The sequence below is a fragment of the Cupressus sempervirens genome, chromosome 10 (assembly GCF_028749045.1).
Source record: "Cupressus sempervirens isolate cs-2001-9-10 chromosome 10, ASM2874904v1, whole genome shotgun sequence".
NCBI classification, from domain to species: domain Eukaryota; kingdom Viridiplantae; phylum Streptophyta; class Pinopsida; order Cupressales; family Cupressaceae; genus Cupressus; species Cupressus sempervirens.
The window spans coordinates 301,180,757-301,193,339 of record NC_143127.1 but is presented as its reverse complement, the minus strand read 5'-3'; the positions used below and the strand labels follow the sequence as shown (position 1 = coordinate 301,193,339).

Sequence of the window (12,583 nt, the reverse complement as noted above, 5' to 3'; positions counted from 1 at the left end):
TTGTTGATAAACTTATAGATCACTATCCAAGGTCGTTTTTTATTGTGTAATCGTTATTCCAGTACTGTTACAAATTGTGTAGTTGGGAAATCGCAAGGAAAGTGCATCATCTCACATTTTAATAGGGAATTCAATTGTTGAACTATTAATATTCAAATCAGTAATTGCAAGCCCAGAGGTATTGCAATAATTGGTATAGTTAGTTGTGAGATATCTTGCTAATAATCTTGATATTTGAAGTTTGTGTTAAAAAACAAGTAACAAATTAAAACATTTAAAAAAATGTGTTGCTTTAGTGTGAACCAACTAGCGTTATTATAGTGGTATTGGAGCAGTTACCTGCTAGCCTGGAGGAGTTGGCTTAGAGTATTGTGATCAGTGCATTATTAAGAGATTGTTAGTGATTTATTTGTTAGTGTTAGTGGTTTAGAGGTTCATTCCGGGTAGGCATTATACCCACAGAGGTTGCACTTCTCTAGCCAGAGATAATGATCTTGAGATTTAGTTTAGTACAGTGGGTGACGATGGTGTTGGTAGTCTGTGTGGTTCAATTGATATAGGATATAGGGATGCTGGCACTGGTTTCGAGGTGGATAAAGAGGCGTGAAAGCATTATAGGATCTTGCGCATGGTTGACACCATGTGCCATTGTTGGAATAGAGTAGTAGAGATGACAAAGCCAAGGCTATTATTGGTCTTTCTCTTGTAGACTCTGAGATTCATCATGTAGATTTAGATAAATCTTCTATAGATAATTAAGATAATTTAAACAAGGTATTTGGAGAAAAAGTTGTTAACGCAAAGTTTTCCATAAAACTTCGATTGTTTAGCTTTAAAATGGAGAATGATATTATAAGGTCAGATCATATAAGTAACCTAAATTCTCGTTTGGCAACTTGTTGAAGTTAAGGCTCCTATTGATGATGATTCTATAAGGCAATTCTGTTAAATAGCTTATCTTCCAAATATAGCAATGTGTCTTTACACTCAGTCAAATCACTTCGTAAACTCTAGAGGATACAATTTTGTACCTTCTAGCAGAGGGAAAGAGGACAAAGGAAGTCATAGAAGAACATCAAATAGACAAAGCATTATACTCCCAAAGTAATATGAAATGGTCAAACAAAAATATAAGTGAATAAATGTTTTTACTATAAGAAAAAGGACCATACAACATGGATTTGTAGAACTAGAGCAAGTGACGGTCTTAAAGGAAAATTGAAAGAACAATTTGATGAAGACGACAATGTTGTTTGCATTGAAGGTGAGGATACTTCAGATGATGGAGAATAATTCAAGACTATGATTCGAGAGTTTGAGATTGAGAGCTTAAGAACACAACTCAAAGCTAAACATCTACGAGGGTCAAAAGACAACTTTATGGAGCCTTGATTGTTTTAGGATCTACTAGTTCAAATGAACATTTTCTCTGAATATGTATACATATTATGTAATTGGCAAGTTTTGTTATGTAAGCCTTGAGGGATGGGGGGGGGGAGAATGTTAGGCATGGTGTTTTTGATGTGTTTAGGATCAATGTATAAGGGGGAAATGTTAGCGTATACATAGATTTGTTTTGGTTTGGTTTGTAGTCATCAGTGTAACTGTATTGCACTAGTGTAACTATGTAACCGTATGAACTCAAGTACTTAACTACATGTATCCTTTCTTTATATAAGCACCTTGTTCTGGAATAAATATATCACAACATTCATTTCTGATCTTTAACTTGGTGGTTAGAATGGTGGATTTGTTGGGTCCTTTGGGTTTGATAGTTCCTTGGGTGGTGCTTTTCCTTTGATTGTGCCCGAATCCACATCCTGTGGCTTTTGATAGCCTCTTGTTGTAACGTTCCCTTTTTTGACCAGTGCGGATTATTGGACAATTAACTAGAATCCTTAAGGTTACAACCTCTGAAATCACAGGTAATGTATTCTTATATGGCTTAATTAGTCAATATTGATACTGCTATGACTGATTTGCACATTTATAATTATACAGAAATGACTTGATTATAATATGATTTCTGCGATAACTGAGACAGTAGTTTGAATATACAGATAATGCAAGGTATTTAAATATTATTCTTGTTGTTTCAGATATGAAAAATGAAATATACGATAGGGTTTTGCAACACAATCCCTTCTGTATCCGATATTGCAGTAATGTTATGCAAATTTGATGGATGTGTTTACAAGACTATTCCCGTAATCTCTGATATACCAATCTGAGCTTGAAATATGATCTATATAATCTCTTACAATGATTGAAGTGCTGTCTCTGATGTACTCCTTAAAAGTATGCAGTGATATATATCCTTATTGCTTCCAGTGATGATCTCCCTGTTTTCCTAAGTTGTATTCTTCCATATATATCTTATAATGTGAGCGGTTCCACCTGTTAACTATGAAGGGACGTATCTTTCCCTATATGTATCGAGGATTGTAATTAGTTTCATTATAAATTAACTAGTATAACTCCTTCATTCCATAGCTATTTGCCCCACACGATACACATGAATCTGTAAACTATTGTCTCCACATTATTTCTAATAATGGTATTAGTTATAGATCATTTCCAATATAACTATTGGAACAATGTCCGATATAACCATCTCTTGCCATGCTTAGTCACTGTTCGGATACCATCGCTTAGTAACCAATCGATTGGAATGGGTATTATCCTGAAATACTAGCCAACTCATAGCCGGCAATCCTCCTCCGCATTCAGCATATGTTGCTATCAACGAAATACAATCCACCCTGTCTGGAGAATATTTAATCTGTTCGAGTGTTGATGCATTATTTCCTGAATAGTTAATTAGTTGATATGAACGACCATGATAATTGATTGACTATATATGATTTATATTTGTATTTGAATCATGAGTTTGGCTATTAAATAACAATATTGATTACATTATAATATTATTATATTTATTTATCTATTATTTTTGACAAAGTATAACTTATAATTTATCAATTTATAATATAATATTGTATTACTTTAGATATTATTATTACTTTGTTTATTTCAATATATTATATATTGTTTAATTATCATTATTATAATAATTCAATCACTATAGTTACAATTATAATTATTACTATTTATTAATCATTAAGATATTATATTTATTATTTAAATATTATATTGTATTATAGCTTGATTTATTAAAAATATAATATAATATTATATTTAATGACATTATGTCAATTAATAGTATCTTTAATTATTGTATTAATGTAATTATAATTATTAATTATAATATTATTATTATAGATTTGTTTCTTATTTATTATATTGATTACGTTGCTTGATCTCTTTATTATATTTATAATAGAAAATAGTAATATAATATTATTTATTCTATTATTAATTTACTTTAATTTTATTATTAAATCTTAAAAATACAGGGACATGACACTTGTGGTGTATTTGGATTGAGAGCTTTCACCCTTCCTTTCAAAGGTTCTGTTAGTCCGTCCATAAATAAGACTATCAAACTTCTCTTGGATATGTTAATAACTAATATTGACAATTGTTTGTTTTAGTTGTGCCAACACTATGAAGTGAAGTTTTGGATCTTTATTATCAAATCTTTCAATTAATCTCTCCATGAATTTCTTATAGGAGGTGATTTGTGCACACCTCATGTTGATCAGCGGTACCATCATTCATGTGCTACCTCATCCAATTGTAAGGTGACATATTTGATGGCTTCTTCCTTCAACATGGGGTTGTATTGAAAATATGTGTCCAACTTTTGCTCCCATTCAGAGTTTTTGTTTTACCCTACTCATCAAAGATGGGTATGCTAACCGTACCATCCTTCTCAACTTGGAATGATTTTCATGGTTCCCTCTTTTAGGCACATGTCTTATCCTTATGTCCATATAGCCCTTTATTGACATTTTAGTCTAAAGACTTCTATTCATGCTATTCTTGTTGCACAATCCTTGGGGTAAAGGTTGGTATCAGAGGAACAAACCTACATCTAGAAGAGAAAAGAAGCTTGTGGGTGTACATAGTTCTTTGCATCTCATTACGTGCAAGACACGTATAGAAAGTGAGTCCATTAGCATGATGCGATGTAGAGCGAGCTTGCACAAATTGACGAGGATGCTACAAATTTAGATATAGGGTTGGTGTTAGTTTGGCGTAGCTTGACCATGAGGAGTTTGATAGTTCTAATGAGGAGTTTTCCTTAGGGGATGATTAGAGGCCTCCCTTCACTAAATTTTCACATTTTGTACTTGTTTTGATATCTTTGTACTCATTGTAATCATCTTAATGATATTCATATCTTCGATATGACAGAAATTTCCAATTTGACATTTTCATTTGTCAAGTTTTATTTAGTATTCAAATATATATATTTGTTTGTGTTTAGTATTATTGTATTTGCAATTTTGTTATTTCACTAATTTAACGAAGTTTCATTGGAAGTTCTATAACTAGTTTTTCAAATATCATGTGTATTTCAAAGCCACTCCTCCCTACTATTCCCCCCACCATCCTCAAACTTAGGCTCTTGGTACCCCCATTCTTGAAACTTGTCCCTTGATCCCAATGTTTCATAGAACACGAGTCATAACAGACAACACTAAAAATGTCTGAAAGCTGGGAATAGAGTGGAGGCTGCATATAATAACATTTCTTGGACACCATGTGTAATCTACTCATTCAATTTAATCACACAAAAAGTTTGCACAAGAAATTGACTGGGTCAAACAAGTTTAAAAGGAAACCGAGAAGATTCAAATGTTTGTGACTAATCATCACATGTCACAAGTCATATTTAAGACCTCCATATTGGAATTGAAGGTAATTTTAAATTTTATTTTTTAACTTTTTTAGCTGAAGCGCTATTTTCATCCCACAATCATCTTAAGATGAGTTGTAAATGTGCGAGAGGCCTTGAGGGCTATGATCATCAACAATTTGTAGAGCGAATACAAGTAGTTAAACTCAAAAGGAGCCCATAAAGTAAGAGAATGGATTCTTGATGATCAGTGTTGGGATAATTTGGAATAGGTTTAGTAAGAGATGAAAAATCACTGTAAAAGCAAATCTCAACCCTAAAATATATCCAATTGTGTACCTGAATTGACAACATAGACTTGTAGTTTTAGTAAAATATGCAGATATTAGTTTGATTTTTTGAGGATCAGTGTTCTTCTAGGAGAATATGTTTTTACTTTTTAGTGATCTTGCGGATATCTTGTAAATCTAGGCTCATTGGAAAAAAACAGACACCCTTTGTTGGGAAGAGAAATTGACAGTGAACATTTATTTTTATTTTTTATTATCCTATGATGCAATTTTCCTTCTTTTTAATTACATATTTTCATCAACAATAAAATACTCAATTAATGGCTTGACCAATTGTCGACCAGTCATCTATAATATTTATCAGTGTTAACGGATATCTGTTGATTTTAATATCAATGCTATGCTTCATTTAATTGGCGAACAATTTGATGCCAAATCATTTGATATAAATTTTAGATGTCTTCAGTTAACAAATGTCTTAGTAATTTGTTTTTGCATGATAGAGAATACTAGAGATGCTTGTTTCTTTCTCATTCATGCTTGCTTCAAATGTGTCAAATAGATGTTGACATGTGTCTTTCACAGCTGTGCACAATATTGATCTCGCAAGTTTTCTTCATTGGTACGTTATGGTGGAGCTACAGGACCCGATATATGCAAAACGGTTCTTCTCCACCTTCGAAATTCTTGAAGATCATATTTCAAAGGTATATTACTTATTCACATTTATGTCATACAAGTATAACGAAGCTTTTCACAGAGATGGGAGTTTTTTAACCTTTCCATGTGAACCCGTCTTTTTTTTATTAGATAATTTCTTAGGTGATTGAAATCTCATTTATATGTTATACAAAACAGTCTTAAATTACCATGTGACAATGTGCTGGAAGAACAGTACATAACTAATAATTTATTAATATTAGGTCAGTGCTTGTGGTCATCGACCAAAGCTTTACATCTCTTTGTCTATAAATCATCAAGAGGGAAAATAATCTGGAGAATCCTTGGAATGATTTTTAACGAGATCCCCCTTCGTTATATATATCTGCGATCTCTGCTCTAATTTAATACTACGCATCATCAAATTTTAATGCAATGCCTTACTATCCCTCCTTTTTGGATAATATTGACATACATGGTATTTTGTCCCTTTTCCTTTCTTAATTCCTTTTTCTATGTTGTCCCTTATCTACGATTGGATGGTTCTTCCTGTCTGTTCTTTCTTTACTATTCTTGGACACTCCTTGGTAAAGTTTTTTGTATCCTTGCATCTGTATCACTAACATACCTGACCTGAATTTTTTTTTGCCATCTATATGCTTTTATGTCTTCTTTGAGATATGAAGCTTGCGACTGACATTAGTGGGTTCTCTCAGCATACATGGCTCGCATTGTAGCGTTTGACTCTTTTTATATACTCTAAAGTTTCTTTTGACCACTCTTTGGATTTTCTTTAGTTTGTTTGGCTTGTCCACCATTATTCTGAAAATGCCTTGCCAATGCAACTTATCTAAACAAATTCGTTGGATTTGACAGTGCTATAATTTGGCTGATAGTTGAATTTTTTTATGTAATGGTTTTAAATAGTTATTATTTTTCTTTAAATAATTTTGAAGAAAGATGAATGAATAAATAAATAAACAATGAACCGGAGGGGAATGGAAACATTGTTTTTGGGTAAGATGGTTGGTCCAAAATGTATGCTGCTACAAAGCAGAGAAGAGAGTGAATGTCAATAAACTAAACCATTTAATGATTGATTTGCTAAAAGGGTGCACTGCTGAAGACATAAGTAGGAATTACAAAAATGAACAAATCACACCATTTTAATGTGATTCAAGTAGGCTTTCCTACTTTTCTGGTTTACTAATGCATGTTGCAATCTCACCATTACATCAGGTCCTACGAGTGTTACCACATTACTCTTCTGATACTTTCTTCTTCATATTTTTATAATTATTCCCACAGCTTGTGAATCATTAAGATTTAACATTCAACTGGTCATATGTTTTTTCTTTGCTATTCCCTGACACTCCTTGGTAGAGTCTTTTGTATCCTTGCATCTGTATCACTAACATACCTGACCTGAATTGTTTTTGCCATCTATATACTTTTGTGTCTTCCTTAAGATACGCATCTTGTGGCTGACCTTAGTGGGTTCTCTTGGCATACATGAATCACATTGTAGCATTTGACTCTTTTTATATTCTCTCAATTTTTTTTGACTACTCTTTGGATTTTCTATAGTTTGTTTGGCTTGTCCACCATTATTCTGAAAATGCCTTGCCAATGCAACTTATCTAAACAAATTTGTTGGATTTGACAGTACTATAATTTGGCTGATAGTTGAATTTTTTTATGGAATGGTTTTAAATAGTTATGATTTCTCTTTAAAATAATCTTGAAGAAAGATGAATGAATAAATAAGCAAGCAATGAACCTGAGGGAAATTGAAACATTGCTATTGGGTAAGATGGTTGGTCCAAAAGGTATGCTGCTACAAAGCAGAGACGGTCAGTAAACTAAACCATTTAATGATTAATTTGCTAAAAGGGTGCACTGCTGAAGACATAAGTAGGAATTACTAAAATGAGCAAATCACACCATTTTAATATGATTCAAGTAGGCTTTCCTACTTTTCTGGTTTACTAATGCATGTTGCAGTCTCACCATTACATCAGGTCCTATGAGTGTTACCACATTACTCTTCTGATACTTTCCTCTTCATTTTTTATAATTAATCCCACAGCTTGTGAATCATTAAGATTTAACATTCAACTGGTCATATGTTCTGCACATTGATTTAGAACCATCAGCTTTTGTCTTTGCAGTGCTGTCTTCAAATTCTCTCTTGTTTGATCATGTGGATCATTACATGCACAGAAGCTACAATCTTATTCTTATTTGACCATTGACCATACCTTTCTCAAACTTTATGTTTTCTTTACTATTTGCAGTATAGGCCTGAGGGGAGGGAGTATGGTTATGGTGTTAAGCTATGGGAGAGTTTAGTTTGTCAGACCAAATTAACTGCTCAGCTGTGCAGAATCACAAAAGATGTTAAAAATGTCCGTGGTGGTACTCAGAAGAAAATTGAGAAGTTGCGCCAGTTACTTGGAGGTCTTCTCAGTGAGCTTACCTACTTTGACAAGGTCATTACACTAGTTTCATATTCTTTGGTAAACATGTCTGCTGCTGAATTTTAAACAGGAATTTTATGCTTTATGTATCTTCAATCTGACGTGTTCAGTAATGTCAAAGAACTTATAAGTTGTAGTTTATGGTTTGTCTATATGAACATATTTTGAAGCTAAAGAAATTTGATGGTCTGAATTCAGCCAATAAGGTTACCTTTGGAGCCTAAAGTGTTACTCACTGGGATAATACCATTGGAATCATCTCTTTTCAAGAGTGCGCTACATCCTTTACGCTTAACTTTCCAAACTGCCGATGGTGGAAAGTGGAAAGTAATGTTCAAAAAGGGTGATGACATCAGACAAGATCAATTGGTAAGAGTTATTTTAATTTAATTTTACTTCTCTCTAATGAAAGTAAAATCTATATATGAACTGAAAGCGACCAGGAAGAGTTCTATTTTATGTTTCCTACAATGGTATCATAAAGAGTACTGACATAAATAGATTACACACAAGGGTTATGTCATGCTATAATTCATTTGCTTGTAGTTAAAATGAGCAGAAAGACAAAAATCACAAGAGATTTGTAATGACAAATAAAACACATTACCACAAAGAGTTTAGTATTATTTGTTGGTTCCCAAAACCACAGACTGGAAATCCAAGAGTCTGCCACTTCTCCGATAGGATTTTGCAATTAGTTCTGACCAACGAACGAGAATCACCTTGATTCCCCTGCAGTTCAAGCTCCGCTACACCTAGGTGGGTAGACCTTCTCAAACCTGATCATTTGGTTTTGTGTTTTTCTATAGCGAATTTAACCTTTGCGAGTTTTCTGGCTAGCAAGGTCCTCAAACTCAATCAAAATGAAACTGAATGCTAAGTGTTTGAACTGAATGAATTGTATAAGGTTTTAACAATGGATTTGAGGTTTGTAAGAAGGAAGTTACAGATTTTTTGGCTTCAAATATAAATCCAATACTTTAATGATAAAAGACCAGTGCTTTAGCTTATTTGGGCAATTGAGTCAACTACAATGAAGATTATCACACAAATTATAAACAGTTTATTAATCAAGATGCGTCGAATCAAATATATATACACAATTCTAAAGTAGTCCATATTGTGCTTTAACTCCTAAGGTTGAGGAGAGCACATATTCAAAAACAAATAAATATTTCACAAGATCTGCGATGATCGAGTTTAAAATGCCATAGATGACCTTGTCCACTTATCTGACATAAAATGCTTATAGAATTAAAAAATGATTATAAAGGACAAACCAACTATGATTTAATTCTTCATGCCATTTAAATAATAAAAAAAGCAACAGGGTTTTATAAATCTTTGAAATATAATATTTGAATTTAAAATTACAAAGCCATATTTAAAATTTCTTATTCCTCCTTACAAAACAAGGACACATAGCACCTAGTTCCTGCCAAAACTGCAACTTAGTTGAAGGAGATGGTCAAAGTATAGAAAATGTATACAATATAGCTATGTTAATAGAATGCGAAATGATTTATTGCTACTTATGTGTGTTTAAGTCCCACATAATTCAAATGTTCATCTCCTTATTTGTTTCTATTAAGAAAAATTAAATTGTAATATAGAATGTTCAATCCTTTATTTTTACAAAAGAAAATTTTATTCTAACATTTAAATATTTTAATTACTATTTTGTTTTTTTATCAAACTTAAATTTTAATTTTTGTAATGAAAAAATATTAACATATTAAAATTTAATATCAATCCTTATTCTTTTATTTGTTAACTGAATCACATAAAATAAGAGTTATGATGTAGTTTTAGTGGTGCCTTAATAAAAAATAAGAGATTTTTATTCTATGTTTAAAATGCTAAATATTATACTCATTTAAACTTTGAAATAGATACATACTCATTTAAAATTTAAATTATGTTACAATATGATATGAAATATAATATCAATGTTTTAAATGCTAAATATAATACTTATTTAAACTTTGAAATATAGACATACTCATTTTAAATTAAAATTATATTATAATATGATATAAAATATAATACCAATAATTATCATATAACTATTCATGTTTATAGTTATTTATTATATTTATAGTTTTCAACAATATGAAGCTAACAAGGTTGTAAAGGTCTATCTTGAATGTCATTTTAAAAAATCCTTCACTTTTGAGTGAAAATAGTAGCAAGAACATTGTTCATTAAACTAATTAGTTCCACTAAATTAGAAATCTATGATTCTTGAAAAATTAATATTTTAATATACAATTACAATTAATATTTCAACTTAAAATCATATCATAATATGATATGAATAATCCAAATAAAATGAAGTCTAAGTCCGAAAAACAATTCAAAATCATTTGTCAAATTTTAATAGTCATTCATACAAAATTTATAATAATGCTATTAATAAATAATAATAATCAAATTAAATATATTGACAAAGCACACTATTCATAATGAGTTTGTTGAAAAGTGTACGCGAAAAATAGGTTACAAAAGAATAGGTCATGGATTCCCAGTGTTGAAGTGGATGTCAACATTAGATCCAAATTCATCACACCCATATTTTGAACACTTCGAACACAAGGTGTTTTACACAACACTGAAGTGCTTGTGTTGTTCAAACAATAATTAAAAGTACTATCTTTCCCCATTAAGTTAGCAAAATCCTCCAATTGAAAAGAGGGCTTCCATGGAGATTTACTTGGCAAATAGTCCCACCATCATTTTGAGATGTGGACAATTTCGCTGCTGATGGGAAATCCATTGGCTTCTGTTTAAAAATCTTGTGCATTCCATGAATCCTGCCAATTACAACAATTAAAATCTTGGATTGCATCTTCATTTCCATCCTTTGCTGGATGTTTCTTGCACTTTTCTCCATATTCTTGTAACACACTCTTCAACATAAATGTTTTTCAATATACCTATTTATTTTCCTTCTGCACATGATACTAATACAACAAATCCATAGCCCAAAAAGTACGTGTTGCACCAGGTATGAAACATACCTAAACCTAATCAAACTGCAACCTTCCTAAAACAACTTGCGAAGAAGAAAAACTCTGGCTAAATAAACAAAACCCATATCATCACTAATGCAACAAAAATCTTAACCAGAGTTCTCTTTATCAGAAAATTTAAAGTTACTTGTTATCTAATAGAAGGTTACCTCGTGAGCAGTAGGAGGTCTAGGGTTGATTGAAGTAATGATATTTGCAACAGCATTCAAAATTTCGGTGCTTCTACTCGCTGAGTTCTTGGCCATCCTCATCTTCAATTCTCTACATTATTCAAACAAGAAGGTAATAAATCATTGCATTCCATGATCATAAGTCTAAGTCTTGACAATAGGTCAAGAAATACAATATGAAAACTAAATCAAACACGTGACTTTTTTGTTCTCTAATCAAAGATGAAAACTAAATTGATGCCTTCATGTCACCATTCATTTGGTTATCAGTCAACCAAGTGAGATGAAACATTTTCCACATAGGTTCCACAACCCGCCCATGAAGAACTCAAGTAGAATGCCCAGATCATTATGGGCTCTTTGTTTGTAAAACAAATGTAGGTACTCCTAAAAAATGGGTTTGCAAAGAATACACACAACATTCCTCTGTAACCAAATTACAAAACCAAGAAAGGAAGGAATTGCTAAAATCTTATGAATCTGCAATGTATAAGAGTTTACTAAATTTTTCTAAAGTGATTAGATTTTTCTAGAGAGTTACATTGTGAAAAAGCCTAAAATTGAAGGGAGAAATATTTTAATTTAATTTCTCAAGATAAAATATGTTAAAATATGAAGATATTCTTACACATTGTTGTGAAAAAGCCTAAAATTGAGGGGAGAAATATTTTAATTTAATTTCTCAAGATAAGATATGTTAAAAGATAAGATATGTTAAAATATGAAGAAGATATTCTTACACATTGTCAGTCTTATTTATTTTTCTAGAGAGTTACATTGTGAAAAAACCTAAAATTGAGGGGAGAAATATTTTAATTTAATTTCTTAAGATAAGATATTTTAAAATATGAAGAAGATATTCTTACACATTGTCAATCTTTTTAATTTTTCTAGAAAGCTACATTGTGAAAAAGCCTAAAATTGAGGGGAGAAATATTTTATTTAATTTCTCAAGATAAGATATGTTAAAACATGTAGAAGATATTCTTACACATTGTGTCTTTTTTATTTTTCTAGAAAGTTACATTGTGAAAAAGCCTAAAATTGAGGGGAGAAATTTTTTAATTTAATTTCTCAAAAATATGAAGAAGATATTCTTACACATTGTTAGTCTTATTTATTTCATTTTATTGAGTTGTCTTATCATATAAATGGTAGTTATAAAGTTTGGAAAAAATAATAATTT

At 31.3% G+C, this 12,583-nt stretch overlaps 1 protein-coding gene across 16 annotated transcripts in view; it reads left to right on the top strand.

Moving 5' to 3' along the window:
• Window positions 1-12,583, top strand: part of LOC149533827 (phosphatidylinositol 3-kinase, root isoform-like) — a 246,894-nt gene that overhangs the window by 157,706 nt on the left and 76,605 nt on the right. For all 16 annotated transcript variants that reach the window (XM_089804320.1, XM_089804314.1, XM_089804311.1 and 13 more), the window contains 3 exons: window positions 5,641-5,762; window positions 8,013-8,207; window positions 8,394-8,564. In XM_089804320.1, coding sequence (XP_089660446.1) covers window positions 5,641-5,762; window positions 8,013-8,207; window positions 8,394-8,564 — 488 coding nt within the window. The remainder of the gene's footprint in view (window positions 1-5,640; window positions 5,763-8,012; window positions 8,208-8,393; window positions 8,565-12,583) is intronic.